Source organism: Euphorbia lathyris, chromosome 5 (assembly GCF_963576675.1).
Source record: "Euphorbia lathyris chromosome 5, ddEupLath1.1, whole genome shotgun sequence".
NCBI lineage: Eukaryota > Viridiplantae > Streptophyta > Magnoliopsida > Malpighiales > Euphorbiaceae > Euphorbia > Euphorbia lathyris.
In genome coordinates this window covers 41,614,936-41,633,526 of record NC_088914.1, presented here as the reverse complement: position 1 = coordinate 41,633,526, position 18,591 = coordinate 41,614,936, and the positions used below count along the sequence as shown (strand labels likewise).

General features: G+C 35.2%; 1 protein-coding gene across 2 annotated transcripts; it reads right to left on the bottom strand.

Moving 5' to 3' along the window:
* Window positions 1–926: 926 nt before the first annotated feature.
* On the bottom strand, window positions 927–3,999 carry LOC136230495 (dihydrolipoyllysine-residue succinyltransferase component of 2-oxoglutarate dehydrogenase complex 2, mitochondrial-like). 2 transcript variants are annotated; one of them, XM_066019574.1, is made up of 8 exons: window positions 3,666–3,999; window positions 3,432–3,497; window positions 3,286–3,360; window positions 2,311–2,371; window positions 2,041–2,115; window positions 1,862–1,917; window positions 1,610–1,792; window positions 927–1,518 (listed from the first exon to the last, which is right to left on the bottom strand). In XM_066019574.1, the coding sequence occupies exons 2-8, from the start codon at window positions 3,465–3,467 to the stop codon at window positions 1,153–1,155; spliced, it is 852 nt and encodes a 283-aa protein (XP_065875646.1). In that variant the 5' UTR covers window positions 3,468–3,497; window positions 3,666–3,999; the 3' UTR covers window positions 927–1,152. The 2 variants fall into 2 exon arrangements, with proteins under 2 accessions (XP_065875646.1, XP_065875647.1); XM_066019575.1 differs by lacking the exon at window positions 2,311–2,371.
* Window positions 4,000–18,591: the final 14,592 nt, after the last annotated feature.

Genomic DNA, 18,591 nt, shown 5'->3' with positions numbered 1-18,591 from the left:
ATAAAACCGTGAAATCAAGCCGTGTCAGCGACGACACAAATTCTCTCCCTCCACTCTTATCCACTACCATATTTTCCTCAATCCCCAATAAACTCATATCACTCTCGATCAAGCGCTCTTCGTCTTACATAGCCAAACCACCTTAGTCGGTTTTCCCTTATTTTATTCTCAATAGATGTAACCCCTACTTTTGTCCTAATTATTTCATTACTCACCCGATCCTTTCTCGTATGACCATACATATTAAATAAATAGTCATTCCGATTCTCTGTCACATTCCGTTTCCGATTCCGAATTTAAACCAAACGCAGCCTTAATCTTCATTTTCATACTATATTTTTTTTCTTTAATGAAAAAAATAGTATTTTAATTCTTATATTTTCTTTACAAATTGAATGCACTAAATTCGTGTTATATATGTCTAGTTTTGAAAAGCATCATTTTCATAACCCCACTGAAGTCCAATAACCATGGTTGTATTTTACACTTAGATTTATATTATAGTAAGGTCGTTTGTTTGCCCAAAATACAATACACAATATTTTCTCATAAACAAACTGAGCCTAACTCATCAAATATTTACCACCACTATGTCTAATGCCATTTTATGTTCTTTCCAAGAGAGACCACAAAAAAAGTTATCTATCACTCATTTATTTTAAAATATAGTTCATTTTTCTGAAAAAAAAAAGTCCTATGCAATACGTATCGATTATTAACGAGCATGACTAGTATAATAACTATACACTATTTCAATAACAAGTCCAACAACTAAACCTTACTTCAATCAAAATCAAAATAATAGTAGCTACTTATATTTTTTTTCTTCTCACAGTATAGTTATAATTCTCTAGTTATATTAAACACCAAAAAACTATTATGCTTTTTTTTTTTGAAATCAAAACTATTATACTTAAAATGCATCATTTTCATCTAAACTGAGCGCATTAAACCCATTCACTCAATCCAGTAAACATCTTTTGTTGCAAGAGACAAATTAACACAAGTTCTCGTCAATTTCTGAAACACTTATTATAACATCAGATGACATTTCTTCACTAATATATAGAGAAGCCTTCAAGGATTCCTCAATCAAAAACTTTATTAGGACGCAAGAAAAACATACCCTGCCTCCCGGGATTGGTTATTGTTCTACCGTCGAAATGGGCGAATCAGCGCTCCTACTCCATAAACCAGATGAAAGGCCAGGGCTAAGGCTGTTAACTCAATGGATAGTAGAGTTAACTTTGATGAGTAAAACAAGAGCTGGTAAAAGTTATAATAGGTGAAGGAAGTTGAACCTATTTCAAGTAAAAGATATACCAACAAAATTTCAGCGGTTAAGAAAGCCGCAGCAAATCTATTGAAGATTGAAACCATGGAATTAAGCTGTGGCTTATAAACAGGAAGATGGGGAGATAAAGGGCGAAGGCTATTTGGAGTATTAGGCTTATCAGTACTATAATTGCGAACAGTAAGACCTTTCTTTCCTAAAGATTGCATGCCAAGAATAGAAGACTGCAATGCAAGAGAGGAAGCCAAAATTAATATCTGTTTGTGAATATTTTATGTGCTCATCCAGGTGAAAATTATACAAAGCAATCAATACCTGGTGAGAATTGAAGATTGGTGTACTAAAAAGGCTGCCGTTAAATTTTGTGAATGTTTCTACAGCCATCTTATCAACTGATACAGAACCATCATTTGCTTTCCCAGCTAGAGTGTTAATGACCTTTTCCATCTCAGTAAAGTTTATAGCATTCATATTGTGTATAACTGGAGTAGCAGAGCCCTTTGATAGGGGCAGAAGGTTAGTTTTCAACATTCACTATTCTAAAAAATAGTCCCTAACTAGAATTACCTTGTCTATTTTATTCTGAGCACCAGAATCACTGAATTCAACTCTGTCACCAGGTTCTGCTCATGAAAGGATTAAAAACAATTCAAGACTTACGCAAATTCAACTACCAACCACATATAGAGGAGAATAAAATGCTTCTAAAGTGAAAGAACCAGAAGCAAACTGTTGGAATTACATACTCTTGAGGAATTTTGTAAAGTTGCCATCAGTAATGGATTCACCCATGGATGGGACAACAGTAGCCACTCGACCTCCTGCAACCAAGGAGAGGTGATTAAGAACGGGTTGCAAAAGTTAACTGGACGAGCTACAATTTTTTAAGTACTACCATCTGAAGAAATATTATATTCCTCATACTACATAGTTGGATAAATAACAATAAATCAATCAATCAAGCAAAACATAAATTAAGTTTCTAGTGAATAGAATTGTGGTTTAGATACGATTACCTAAGGAATTAGAGTAAGAAAAGATCTGGAGACCTTCAGATCCATTAGCATTGATTGTAGCCTGTATGCATATAGATAGATTAACCTCTCCAAAAAACCTCAGTAAAGGGCGGCCCGGTCGCACTACGCGTCCCCGCTGAGCGAGGGTCCGGGGAGGGGTCCCACCACAAGGGTGTACTGGGGGCAAGCCTTCCCTTGCCAATTTATTTGGCAAGAGGCCGCTCCTAAGACTCGAACCGTGAACTCTTGGTCACACGACAACAACGTTTACCGTTGCGCCAAGGCTCGCCCTCCAAAAAACCTCAGTACGAATAAAATTTTAATTTGAAATATATTGGACAGTGTAAAGGCTAAGTATGGATCATAAAGCTGAAAATGGATACATATATGGAAAGGGCGCACTGAAGCAAGAGTTTTCAGCAGATAAGTTTCTCTTCCACAATAAATTTATTAAGCATATCAGGCAAAGCATCCTACCTTATGAATTAATTCTGCATCTTCTTTTTTCAGTAAATATTTGATCAAGTACCTGTGACTTTTCTTTTTGGTTGCTTTAAGATTATATAAAGCATCAAATTCATATGTGATAGACATCATTTACTGGTTATGTATTTCAATTTCTATATAGTACATCTGGAAAAAGCATAAGAAAAGAAAATCAATTTTACTACAATAGCTAATTTTCTGGGCTCAATCGTTCTACTAAATACTCCACTGATCTTATTTGTCATAGCTATTGCTATCCATAGATTTTTTTCTGCAAAAAGCTAATGTTGCAACAATAGTAGTGTCCCAAATCAAACTAGATAATTAACCATGCACCAACACATAGAACTAAGCACAACTGGAAAAACAGGAGAAAAAACAAAGACTAACACATTCCAACAAGCGAAAACCCAAGAGGCACTAACAATAATTGTTTTTGTTTGTAAAAGAATTGTTTTCAGCAATAAGCTAAGAAGGGATCATCAGTACCTCTCCTGGAGAAAAACATGTTTGCCTGATCCAAGAAGGATTGATTCTTGCCACAGAATTACCAGTAGCCCTTGACTGCTCAAAATTACAAACGTCATTAGCGGAGACATAACTTAGAGCTAAGTAAGGAAATAAAGATATTTTACCGAAGCAACTGTTCGGCGAACAATTCCCCAAATCATCTCTTCGAGATCTCAATCTGAAGCTCAGATCTGAATTTATATAAGAAAATGTTAAGTAATTCTACACTAAAAACCAATTTAATTAGCTTCTAACAGTACAAAGAATGCAATTAAACTAAGATTATGATCCCTAATATCACTCCCGAATCCCCAATTTATAAATCCCTAATTCATAAACCCCAAATACCATAAACTAACCTTAATGAAACTGAACGAAACCAATAGAAGGAATGAGGGAGCAAAAAAAGAAGGCTCAAACTGTTGATGAAAGAAATCGAAAGAGGAGGATGCAAGGACTTCAACTCAAGCAGTGGTAGGGTTGGGATGCGACAGTCGAAGCCCGACTACTGCTGGAAGGAGGAGACTGCGACGAATGGAAGGATCAGTGGGCGGTGGAAGGAGTCGAGACACAAAGACATGCGATCTTGAGATAGAAAGAGAGGAGAGCGAGGGGGATGAGTTGATTGATGAACAAGGTATCGGGTATGAGATCACGAGAGCATCTCTAGTGCGGTTAGGATCACAACAGGTAGGGTAGTCGGGTAATTTCAATATATATTTTTGCGATAAAAGATAGTATATGTTAGGTGTTTTCTATGCTTACTCTGTACTTTATCTTGGGGTTTGGTATTCTATTGGGATAAAGATAAGGATAAAGATTGAGATATGATAAGGATAAATAATTGGAATAAGGATAAAAATATAATAGTCGAGAATTATTGTTCAATGTTTGGTATGTGGGATAAGGATAAGGATAAAATAATACATTTTACTATTTTAACCTTATTTAAACTACATAACATTAATTTGAAGGATAAGATTGACTTTTCCATCCTATTAAAATCGCAGGAGCTTATCTCACCTCCTTATACCATCCCCTCATGGCTATAGGATTTAAGGGATAAGAGGTTTATCCCTCATCTGTCTCACTCTTTTATCTCCCTAACAAACACGGGATAACTTATATCGTGTTTTTTTTATCCCTATCTCACCTCTTATATCCCTTCTAATAAACACTCCGTATTAGTAAGCATAGTCTAATCCGTATATGTTAATAATTTTAAAGGTAAATTACATATTTACAATTTAACATTTAGGGGGCGTTTGGTTCACACGAGGTAAGGGAAAAGGAATGAAGAAAGGGAAACCAAAGGAAAGGAAATGAATAAGCATTGATTCCTCCTATGTGTTTGGTTATGTTTAGGAAAGGGAATGCAATTTCAAACCTTTGGAATTTTTGAACTTTCAGATTTCTAGAATTTCAAAAAATTCTTGAACTTCAAAAATTATTAAATTCTGGAAATTTTGGAACTTGAATTTAAAAATTTTAGAATTTTAGAATTTTTAAAATTCCAGAATCCGAAAATTCTGGAATTTCAAAAATTTTGAATTTCCAGAATCCGGAAATTCTGAAATTCCAGAATCTAGAATTTCTGGAATTTCAAAAATTCTGGAATTTTAGAAATGCTGAAATTTCAGATATTCTGAAATTCTAGAAATTTTGGAAGTTCAAAATTCTGGAATTTTGAAAATTCTAGAATTTTAGAAATTCTAGAATCCAGAAATTCTAGAATTCCAGAATCCAGAAATTCTGGAATTTCAAAAAAATTTTAAAATTCTAAAATTCCAAAAATTCTGAAATTTTAGAAATTCCAGAAATTTTGGACTTTTTGAAAATTCTGGAATTTCAAAAATTCAGAAATTCTGGAATTTCATAAATTTCAGAGATTTGTGGTTCGATAAAATAAAAAGAACAAAAAAATTAGAAAAGGGAATCCAATTCCCTACAAGATTTGGGGTAATGGGTTAACCTAAAGTGGGGTAATCCTATAATCTAAAATGAGTAAAGGGAATGAATTTTTTTGTTAAACAAACAAGAACAAAGGGAATGAAACCCTCCCATTCCTAAAGACCCCGAACCAAACGCCCCCTTAGTGTAAAACCTTGCTTTGCACATAAAATTCTATTACTTTATGAGTTTATGAGCCATCTTCCATTAAAGTTGATAACTTCCAACTCAGCAGTGATATCATCAACCATGAGTTAAATGGATCATGGTTGGTAATATCAACCAAACAAGATATCTATATATTATATATAATAGTAGAAGGAGAGAGAAATAAGAAAAAATATTTTTACGACTTGTCAACATAGTAAAAAATTAAAATAAAAAAAGATTTAATTAATTAAAAATAACAAATTTATATTTATAATATATTAAACAATTACTAGCCTATTAATCAAAATAATAAAAGACATTAAGATTTACAGGAAGATGAAAAAACATAGCAAAAGAAATTCAAAAGTCAAAAGTAAATTTCTATATAAAGCATGATAGATAGTATTCCACCATTATATTCATTGGCCATGATAGATAGTATTATATTTCTGAAGATAATTATTCGATTCTTTTCATATGTTGTAGTTATTTTGTTCTCAATTGTGTTGTTGTTTTATTTCTATTAAACAATAGTTATTATAGTTTTATCTTTTCAGATCCATTTCTGTCATTACCCATGTTCTATATACCTCTTGCTACCTTATCCATGTTTTATTTTTTATTTCTCTTTTTTTAAATCGATATCTCCAATTGAAAAAATATGATAGAATTAGAAGATGCATTGACAACTAAAATAGGGAAACACTGTGGTGAAGCTCTTAGCCTAGTGGTTGAGAGCTTACCTATGCCTTGGGAGGTCATGGGTTCGAATCACATCCAGGTTTGGTGGTACAATAAATTCTTATATTTCTCAAGGTAATTATTCGATTTTTTTTCATATGTTGTAGTTATTTTTGTTCTCAATTGTGTTGTTTTATTTTTATTAAACAATAGTTGTTATAGTTTCCTCTTTCAGAGATGAAATTCCATTTATGTCATTACCGAGGTTCCATACCTCTCGCGACCTTATCCATGTTTTTTTATTTATCTTTTTTTTTTCAAAATGACTAAAATAAAGATTTTGTATATTTGCATTCCTTTTTAGTAATTGCTAAGTGTTATCGTTTCGATTGTTAACTCTAACTAAAATTTAGATTTTCGGTTTTATATGAACTCAATTGTTAGCTTTAATTGAAGTTAGATTAATTATTCTAATTCAGAACCTGTTGAAATCCATTCATTTTTTTGGTTTGAGTTTATTTAACTGATATGGATTATATTTTTTATTTTTATACATTTTGGTACAAATAGATATAAAGATTCACAAAATAGTTGTTCATTGAAGTTGGAGACATATTGAAGAAAATATTAAAGAGGTATTGAAATATTATACTTACAATGAAGTTTATTTCAATTATAAATTGTGTTATAATATTATTATTATCAAGAAGTTCTTTTTCCCCAGTTCTCTAGATAAAGAGATTGTAAGCGTCTAATACACTTGATAAGATGTTTATTCTTGAAGAATTTGGATTATGCTAGATACGAATTCAAAATTAAGGTAAATAAAAATAAATTTTGATGCTCAAAATCCTAAAAAAATACATTAATTATGAAATATTGAGATAATTGCTTTTGCAACATTGGCTTATATAGTTTTTAACTATTATATTGTGGTTTGTATAAAATTATTAGTATTTCAAGAGTTTTTAACAAATGAAAATAAAACACGATCATATGATAAGTTGTTGGAGAATATTAATTAAAAATATTATTATCTGAATCTCTTCAAATTCTCAAATGTTGAGCATAATGATTCTTATTAATAGAATTAATTTTACATATTAATTATAAAACGTTGTTTTGTACTGAGTGGTTGCAATTGCGATTTAATTCTATTTAACTAAAATTAATTTATAGACTTAATACTTCATTAAGAAAAAATAAAAAAAATTGTCACTCTCCTCTTCATATACTTATATCTTGATATTCTCTCTTATTTTCGAAAAAAAACGAGAGGAAGATAGTTCTCTCTTAATTATCTTTTTGCCCCTTCATTTTTGTTTTCTATTCTTTTATTTGCTTTTCTTGCTTACGAAATTCAAGAATATATAATTATTAGAAAATATTAATGAAGTCAAATAAGTGATATCTGCGAGCGTGACTGATATTCTATACAATGAAAGAATGAAAAACAAATTGATTGAATGTCTTGATGAGATATTATGAGATGAAAATAGGAGAAATCATCACTTTAAACCGATTCAATTGGATATATTGGGTTATTGTAGTATAATGAATAATTGAATTCAAATACTTGGTTATCATAAAATTCCATCAAGCAAAATGATTATCATCAAGATGAATTTGTGACTAATTCTTATGAATTTTATTTTTTTTATATGTAACATATTGAATTGATAAAGTTTCTTCATGTGCACTATTAGAAAAGTATTGATTGTAATAGTTTATAGCATAATATATTGATGTTGCTTCCATTTTAACATAGATTGTAATTCTTTTGTATCGTAAATATAATATTTAATTTTAATTGCAGTTTAATTCAATTTTTGTTTAACATAAATTGTAATTCTTTTGTATCGTAGATATAATATTTAATTTTAATTATAGTTTAATTCAATTGTTGGTTTTTCATTATATTCTAATATATTTCTTAATTAATTTCCTATTTTATTATCATTATTTCACAGAATTCCAGTTATAAAAAAATATGAAAATTATTAAAAAGTAAAAATCATTGAATTTTATAAAAATAAATAAATCATTCACCTTCAATTAAAATTCTATAAAAAAATTAATCAATTATTTTCAAAGTTAATATAATTTATTGTCAATAAAAAAAATATATATTAATTTCAAATATACATAATAATAAAAAATATAGCATGATATAAAATTATTTAAAAGTAAATATATCAATTTATTTATTTAAATTATATAAAAGTTCCATATGTTTTCGACTAGCAACACTTAATATTTAGAAGCAAGTATACCAAATATCAAGAAACACATAATCATGGTTTTAAGAACCGGACCGAACCAGTCGGTTCAATCCGGTTCAACCAAAATCGCTCATAATTTCAAACTGGTAGTGGTTCAGTTTTTTTAATACTTGAAACCGATGAGAAATATTTAAACCAACCATGAACCGATTGACCTAGTACCAGTTAAATGGTTTGGTCCGGTCAAATTTCAAACACCTTTACTTTAACAAAAATGTAAAGTTGATGAAAGTGGGATTCGAACACTAAACTTTTAGATTGTAAGCAATCTTGCTTACCACTCAACCATCAATTCAATTATAATTATTATTAACTATTTAAAAATATATAGTGATGTTATAAGGGGCGGATTGCCCTTTATATAGCCGCCTAGAAATCTGGACAGCCCGTCTCGTCTCGCCGAGACATTTTGTGTCTCGGCGAGACGCAACTCCAAGTTGTAAACTAGCCGTTGCGCGAGACACCCCCCGAAGAAAGCAGTTTTTTTTAAATAAGAAAAAATGAAGGTCATAAATAAATTAATAAATTAACGAAAATAAATTGTACGAAAAATGCAGAGATATAACAAAAAATGTAAACAAAATTATTCTCATATTTAGGGTGCCTCCCAATAGCGCTTAATTTTTAAGTCTGTAGAGCTTAAGACTGTCCTTCCCCCTCAGGGTGTGGTTGATGCTCTGTCCCTCGGGTTTGGCTCACTGTTCGGAGGTAACTGCCCTGTGGAACATTCAGAATTCATCTTGGCCAGCTGGCTGATCTGAGTCTCTAGGCCTTTGCAGAAGGCCTCATTATTAGCTAGCCTACCCTCCATAGTTTCGAGGATCTTTACCATAACATCAATCTTCTCCTCCATACCACTCTTGGGTCTTGGGCCCTGATTTTGGTTCTGGTTCTGCTGAGGTGGTGGAGCTGGAAATCATGGTGGTCCTAAAGCAGCTTGATTGTTGGACCAACTGAAGCCTGGGTAATTCTATCTCCAAGGTGTGTTGTAGGCCCATACTGCTTGATAAAGTTCACCTGCTCAAGGACCATAGGGCACTCTGATAGCATAGTCCGGTAGAGTGGTAATAATACGATGATGAGTGTGTGCTAGGGTTATGGATATGATCTTTTTAAATGCTCTAACTCTACTAGACGCTACTACATAGGGGTAAGTGTACCCCGTCGTATCAAGTAATAATCCGGTTAAGACCGGGTATCGAATCCACGGGATTTATAACTACAAGTATTAAACTACTCGGTTTTACACGTTATCTAAGCGGTGAATACTTTAGTTGGTTGGGTGACAACTATAAACTACTCCTAAACTTCAGGTGAGACAATTTTCATGTATTTCAAGCCCTCTTAGAATGATACGGGTGATGATAAGTTATAACCTATGATAAACGACACGAAATATACACGATTAATAGTTTTACTCTTGCAAAGACGACTATTAATAGACCGAAAAACTTTGTGAGGTTCTAGAGTCGTGATTTCCCCTTAAGGTGACTCTAATTCTTAGGATCAGAAACTAGGGCCCATAAGTTATGTGGCTCATCAATTCCTACGGTTTCCGGTTTGTCAACTCCGGTGAGGCAACACCTATATGATTCCTAATAGATTTCGGAGCTCGTAAATGACCTACACAATAATCAATTATAAGTATCAAAGCAAGCAATAAACATTAACACGTATAGTGAGAACGGAATCGTAAATCATGTATTATAAATATGGAATACGAAAATACGGGATACAACCAAGCCTAGTACATAGAAAGAGTACAAGCTAATTAACAAGTAGAAATGGAAGAAGAATCGGCCCTTAAGACTAGCTAACCGGACTCAAAGTCGTCTGTTAGGACTTGGAGGTGGAACTCTCGATGAGACAATTTTCATGTATTTCAAGCCCTCTTAGAATGATACGGGTGATGATAAGTTATAACCTATGATAAACGACACGAAATATACACGATTAATAGTTTTACTCTTGCAAAGACGACTATTAATAGACCGAACAACTTTGTGAGGTTCTAGAGTCGTGATTTCCCCTTAAGGTGACTCTAATTCTTAGGATCAGAAACTAGGGCCCATAAGTTCTGTGGCTCATCAATTCTTACGGTTTCCGGTTTGTCAACTCCGGTGAGTCAACACCTATGTGATTCCTAATAGATTTCGGAGCTCGTAAATGACCTACACAATAATCAATTATAAGTATCAAAGCAAGCAATAAACATTAACACGTATAGTGAGAACGGAATCGTAAATCATGTATTATAAATATGGAATACGAAAATACGGGATACAACCAAGCCTAGTACATAGAAAGAGTACAAGCTAATTAACAAGTAGAAAGGGAAGAAGAATCGGCCCTTAAGACTAGCTAACCGGACTCAAAGTCGTCTGTTAGGACTTGGAGGTGGAACTCTCGAGCTTGGTGAATGCGGATAGAGCGAAACTTCGGCGGAGTAACGAGAGGATTATACAAGCTCTCAAGGTGTGAGGAACTCTAATACATGGAAAATTGAATGCTGAAATGAGTGCTAATCACTCTTACTTATACATCAAGCTTGAGGGTAGAATCATAAATACACAAGTTGCATTATTTCTGCAGTTTTCCCAGGACACGCCACGCATGGACAGGCAGGCGCCCCGCGTGTTTGCCCATTCCATTGACAATTTCCTGCATAAGGATCAGATTCAGGCTTGATGTCATGAACACGCCCCGCGTGGACAAGCAGGCGCCCTGCATGTTTGCCCATTCCGTTGACAATTTCCTGCATGAGGATCAGATTCAGGCCTGATGTCATGAACACGCCCCGCGTGGATAGGCAGATGCCCCGCGTGTTTGCCCATTCCGTTGATAATTGAATGCGTGTGGATCAGATTCAGAATGGTTGTCATAACCACGCCCCGTGTAGGTTGGAGTACGCCTCGTGTACCTGAGCTTAAGAATTGCTCATGTACGCCCCGCGTACCTGAGCTCCTGAGATTTTAGATTGAAGAATTTCTCTAGTACGCCCCGCGTATAAGTAGAGACGCCCCACGTGTGTCAGTGGATTTTACTCCTTTGCTCGTACCTGCGAAATACAATTCTCGACAGCCGAGTTAGCTTGTCGTTTATTTTTCCAAAATTAACTGAAAACAGAGGAAATTAATCAAAAGAATAAAATTTATTTTTATTTTGTTATTTTATTAAAAACACATTATTTTTGTAATTAAACTCACTTATTTAGCCCAAAATTAAACCGTAAATCAGCTAAAAGATAGGGACAAAATGTCCCTATCAACCTCCTCGGACTTTAAAGTTTTACTTGTCCTCAAGTAAATAAAATCGAAAGACAAGGGATTGAGACAATTGAGAAACAAACTTCCGGTTGGTTTTACCAAGTGCGTGATCTCGAAATGATGGTTTTACAAAAAGTTTTCGACAAGTACTTGTGCAAGCGGATGAGTGACCAAAACTTATTTAAAACCTATATGATCAAACTTAATAGGCAATATTAATGGGGATTGATTATCTTTTGAGAACTCAATTGTACCTCACCAAAGGATTTCACTCTTACGCTCAAACTTTGGTGGGTCTGTGTTTTTGCGCTCTTCTTTGTACTTACTCGAAGTCACTTTGAGTTTGAATTTTCATCCGGGTTGTTCCTCCTATGTTATGGTTTAGGAAATATTAAAAATGAACCCGGAGGGGGGTTGTAATGTGGGTGGCTTTTTAGTGGTTAATTTTTAGAAACTCGAGTCCAAACACCATTTTGACGATCGCATCGCTTTTTCATTTTGGCCTTAGCAAGCTTGTAAAATATAACTTGAAATTGCTCGGGTGGAGCTTGAGAATGCCTTTTTGCTCCTTATTTCAGCTTCATCTATTTTTTTCTTTTTATTTGAGAGCGACACAAAAACAATTTCGAAGATTTATTGTGCTTACTTGTTAAGGCCTTGGTTTGTTTCGAGTAATTCCGATGCGATTGATTTTATTGGTATTTGAACAAGAGGAAAAAGGGTTAAATGTTAAAAGGGTGTTAGCAAAGAAGTCGGTTTAATAGGCTCGAGGTGTCTTCCTAAAGGTTTATGAAAACGAGAAAAATAATTAAGAAAAGGAATTAGCCTAAGTGGGTTCGTTTTATCATCTATTACCCTTCTTACCAAAATAAGTGTACTTAACTCGGTATTAGATGCAAATTCTATGAGTTGAGTGAAGTCAAAGCTCTCGAAATGTTGTGGAAGAAGTAGAGTTCTCGTACGAACTCTTTTAGGCTCAAAGATACCTCACATGAATTTTGGGTTAAATTGTGTACTTTCAAGTTCTCGTAAAATTTTCAAAAATCCCATTTTTATTGCCTTTTTAAATTTCATTATAGAGATAACTTGTAGGTTAGGACTCAATGCTTTTGTTTAGTACGAATCTTGGCTTTGCATAAATTTCATAACTTCCAAATCAAGACTTAAATTTCTTAATTAAACCGATCCTTTATGTTTCGATGTATTTACCTTTGACGACAAATAACAGAACTTTTAATTATTGTCCGTAGAAGGTAGTGTGTTGGGTAATTTATGAGCCAATAAATGAGTTCAATTATTTTTGTTTATTTTATTTTTATTTTTGTTTTTGTTAGTGCAAAACAAACTGTAAGTGCGGGGTTGCACGACCCTCCGCGTGATTAAAATGACGTGTATTCCAAAGACGTCGCAAAAGAAATGAAAAAAAAAACAAAATGAAAAATAAAGAGGGAATTAAAGAGAACCAAGGACCTTATAGGTCGGGTCGTACGCGCGGCGTACCCATGGGGGCGCCCCGCGTAAGAGATGTATTTTGTGTGATTTTTGGGCAGAGACTCGGATACGCATGGCGTAGACAGGGTGACGCTCCGCGTAGACCAAGTGGAAAGCCATTATTCAATGGTGAAGGTGGTGCATGATGTGCGTGAAATAGAGCTCTTTAACGACGAAAAGTGTATTATGATAAGTGCGTTACGACTATGGGTGTGATCTTTATAAATGCTCTATCTCTACTAGACGCCACTACTTAGGGGCAAGTGTACCCCGTCGTATCAAGTAATAATCCGGTTAAGACCGGGTATCGAATCCACGGGATTTATAACTATAAGTATTAAATGACTCGGTTTTATATGTTATCTAAGCGGTGAATACTTTGAGTTGATTCGGGGAACAACTACAAACTACTCCTACCTACGGGTGAGACAAATTTATATAACAAAACTCTATGAAATGATATGGAAGGCGATAAGTTATAAATATGACAAACAATGACTCCCAATATATAAACGGTTAATGATTTACTCTTGCAATGACGACTACGTGTAGTGTGACCGACCCGTGAAGTACTTAGACTACGTGGTTCCTAGTCAAGGCGTGTCTAATGCTTGGGACCAGAAATTAGGGCCCGTAAGTTCCATGGTTTGTCAATTCCTACGGTTTTCGGAGCGTCACTTCCGGTAAGGCAACACCTATATGAATCCCTAAAGATAGCCCGAATGGCGTCGGAAATCGCGTTCTCCTACACAATAATCAATTACGAGTATCAAAACAAGTAACAAACATTAACACATATATAGAAAAATAGATTATGAATCATAAATTATAAATATGGAGAATGTAACTATGAAATACAACCAAGCCTAGTACATAGGAAGAGTACAAGCTAATTAGCAAGTGAAAAGGGAAGAATCCACCCTCGGAACTAGCTAACCGGCCTCAAGGCCGTCTCTTAGGACTTGGAGGTGGAGCTTTCGAGCTTGGTGAGCGGAGATGGAACGGAACTTTGATGGAATGCCGGAATCAACGAACAAGCTCTCAAGGTGAAAGAGTTTTGCTATGTAAAATAAAATCTCAAACAAAAGCTTTAAACTATAGTAAGAATTGTATAACAAAAGCTTGGATATAAAAAAAGGTTGTCTAAATGAGTGCTAGTCACTCTTATTTATACACATCAAGCTAGGGTAGAATTGTAATTTCATAAGATACAAGCATGAAGGAACATGATTTTCTATAGATTTCACATGACACGCCTCGCGTATGGTGGAGTACGCCCTGCGTATTTGCCCAGTCCGTCAGAAATCTCCTGCATGTGGACCAAATCCAGATCTTGTTGTCTCAACCACGCCCCGTGTAGACTGGGGTGCGCCTCGCGTGGTTGAGTTTCTGAGATTTTATTGCTTGAATTGGGTCCTTTACGCCACGCGTAGCTGAAGCACGCCTCGTGTAAATAAGTCTCTGAGCTTTTTGGACTGAAGAATTTCCTTACACGCCCCACGTGTAAGGTGGGACGCCCCGCGTAGGAGCAGTTGACTTTGGGAGACCATGCAGTCTGACTTTTAGGATTAGGCTTATCATCTCTGACACATGTCACACGCCTCGCATGGAGGTTGATACGCCCCGCGTATTGGTGACTAGATCCCACGTGGTGCCTGTGGATTGAACAATTGTTTCTAACCAAGTGTTCCACGCCCCGCGTGAAGGGTGATACGCCCCGCGTATGTCGGTGGATTTTCACTCCTTGCTCGTACCTGAAATACAATTCTCGAGAGCCGAGTTAGCTTGACGTTTTATTTTCTAAATTAATCAAAAAATAAGGAAAATTAACCGAAAGTACGGAATTTATTTTTATTTCGTTATTTTATTAAAACACTCTATTTTTGCTATTAAACTTATTTATTTCTCCTAAAATTAAACTGTAAATCACGCTAAAAGATAGGGACGAAATGCCCCTATCAAACCTCCTCGGACTTTAAAGTTTTACTTGTCCTCAAGTAAAAGAAATCGAAAGACAAGGGATTGAGATTATTAAGAAACAAACCGTCGGCTGGTTTTACCAAGTGCGTGATTCCGAAGCTAAAGTTTTATGCAAAGTTTCCGGTAAGTACCTACGCAAACAAATGAGTGACCAAAACTTGTTTGAAACCTCCATGATCAAATTTAATAGGCAATATTAACGGGGGTCGATTATCTTTTGAGAACCCGATAGTACCTCACCAAGGGATTTCACTCTTACGCTCAAATTTTGGTAGGTCGGTGTTTTTGCACTTACTCGAAGTCACCTTGAGTTTGTATTTTCATCCGGGTTTTTCCTCCTATGTTATGGTCTAGGCAATATTAAAAATGAACCTGGAGGGGGGTTGTAATGTGGGTGGCTTTTTAGTGGTTAATTTTTGGAAACTCGAGTTTAAACACCATTTTGATGATCGCACCGTGTTTTTATTTTGGCCTTAGTAAGTTCGTAAAGTATAACTCGAAACTGCTCGGGTGGAGCTTTGAGAATGCCTTTTGCTCTTTATTGTGTTTTTCTTTTTCTTTTTGTTTTGAGAGCGGCACAAAAACGATTTCGAAAGCTTATGGTGCTTACTTATCAAGGCCTTGGCTTATTTCGGGTGCGATTTGATTTTGTTGGTGTTTAACCAAGAGGAAAAAGGGTTAAATGTTAAAAAGGTATTAACAAAAAAATTCGGTTAATAGGCTCGAGGGGGTTTCCTAGAGTTTAATGAAAACGAGAAAAATAAGTTAAGAAAAGAATTAGTCTAAGTGGGTTCGTTTTATCATCTATTGCCATTTTAACCAAAATAAGTGTACTTAACCCGGTATTAGGTACAAACTCTATGAGTCGAGTGAAGTCAAAGCTCTCGAAAAATTGTGAAAGAAATAGAGTTCTCGTACGAACTCTTTTAAGCTCAAAAATATCTCACAAAATTTCGGGTTAAATTGTGTACGTTCAAGTTCTCGTCAAATTTTCAACTATCCCGTTTTTATTGCCTTTTTAAATTTCATTATAGAGATAACCTTTGGGTTAGGACTCAATGCTTTTGTTTGGTACGAACCTAGGCTTTGCATAAATTCTAGAACTTCAAAATCAAGACTAAAATTTCTTACTTAAACCGATCCTTTGTGTTAACGTCTTTTTATTTAAGAACAAATAACGAAACTTTTAATTAATTTCTGAGGGGGTAGTGTGTTGGAAAAAATTTTAGAATCAATAAATTAGTTTAATTATTTTGTTGTTTATTTGATTTTTTTTATTTTTGTTTTTGTTAGTGCAAAACAAACGGTGAGTGCGGGGTTGCACCCTCCGCGTTATTAAAATGACGTCTATTCCAAGGACGTCGCAAAAGAAAAGAAAAACAAAAACAAAAATAAAGATGGAATTTAAAAAGGACCCTTGAAGGTCAGGTCCTACGCGTGGCGTGCTGATAGGGGTATTTTACCCCTATCTTTTAGCGTGATTTACGGGTTGATTTTGGATAAAATAAATAAGTTTAATTACGAAAATAAAGTGTTTCGATAAAATAAAGAAATAAAAATAAATCTCGTACTTTCAGTTAATTTTCCATGCTTTTGATTAGTTTAGGAAATAAAAACGTCAAGCTAACTCGGCTCGCAAGATTTGTATTTCAGGTACGAACAAGGAGCAAAAATCTACTCATTTACGCGGGGCGTATAATCCTTTACGCGGGGCGTGAAACATGTGTCAGCAATAATTGCCTTATCCGCGGGAGCCATGTGGAATTGACTCAACACACGCGGGGCGTATGCCACTCTACGCGGGGCGTATGACACATGTCGGCAATAATTGGCCTAATCCTGAAAGTCAGACTGCACTGTCTCCCTGAGTCAACTCTTAGTACGCGGGGCGTATAACCATACACGCGAGGCGTACCAGGCATTTCCTCAATGATAAAAACTCAGAGACTCTTTTATGCGGGGCGTACTTCAGCTACGCACGGCGTAAAAGCACCAATTCAAGCAATAAAACTTCAGAGACTCAAACACGCGGGGCGTACAATCCTTTACGCAGGGCGTGCTTGAGACAACAAGACAACGAATTGGTCCACATGCAGGAGATTTCTGATGGAATGGGCATTTACGCGGGGCGTAGACCACTTCACGCGGGGCGTATCATGGGATTTCTGCACCAAATAATGTTGCTCCATACTTGTGCTTTTTGAAATTACAAACTTGCCCTTGCTTGATGTCTATAAATAGGAAGCTCTTGAACTTCATTTGATACCAAGAAATAATTACACACTAGAGAGCAAAATATACTTGTTTTGTTACTTGTTGTAGTATAGATTCAGTTTTTGTAGCTAAACTCTCCACCTCGAGAGCTTGTTCGGTTGTTTCGGCATTCCATCGAAGTTCCGGTCCACCATTCGTCACCAAGCTCGAGAGTTCCACCTCCACGACCTAGGAGACGGCTTTGAGTCCGGTTAGCTAGTTTCAAGGGCGGATTCTCCCCTTTTACGTGCTAATTAGCTTGTACTCTTCCTATGTACTAGGCTTGGTTGTATTCCATTTATATACATTTCATATTTATAATTTCATGATTTATAATCTCTATTTCCCTCTACGTGTTAGTGTTTGCTACTTGTTTTGATATTGATAATTGATTATTGTGTAGGAGAACGCGATTTCTGACGCCATTCGGGCTATCTTTAGGGAGTTATATAGGTGTTGCCCTACCGGAAGTGACAAACCGGAAACCGTAGGAATTGACAAACCACGAAACTTACGGGCCCTAGTTTCTAATTCCCCCGCATTAGACACGCCTTGACTAGGAATTACGTAGTCTAAGTGCTTCACGGGTCGGTCCTACTATACTTAGTCATCTTTGCAAGAGTAAATTATTATCCGTAAACATTTAGAGTCATTATTTATCGTGGTTATAACTTATCGATATTCATCCCACTTCATAGGGTTTTAGCTACACAAATCTGAGTCGCCAATAGTTAGGATAGTGTGTAGTTGTATCTTGCTTCACCCTAAAGTAATCGCCGCTTAAATAACATACGAAACCGAGTCGTCTAATACTTGTAATTATAAATCCCGTGGATTCGATACCCGGTCTTAAACGGATTATTACTTGATACGACGGGGTACACTTGCCCCTAAGTAGTCGCAGCGTCTAGTAAAGTTAAGAGCAATTTATAAAGACCACATCCATAGATATAGAGTCCGCACTCATAATATATACATTTCGTCGTAAGAAAATCTACCACTAGGCGTCGCGCTATCAAGTTTTTGGCGCCGTTGCCAGGGATTTATAATCTCCTACAATATTAGACAAAAACGTTTCATTGTTAGTTTAAGCATTCTTTTTGTATAAATTGTTTACATATACTTTGACTAACATTATTCTTTCTTGTTGATAACCTTTTATACTTCTTTTTACTTTATGCACACCCGATCGAAAAGTGATTCTCTCATTCCTATTGATGTTGAAATTGAAC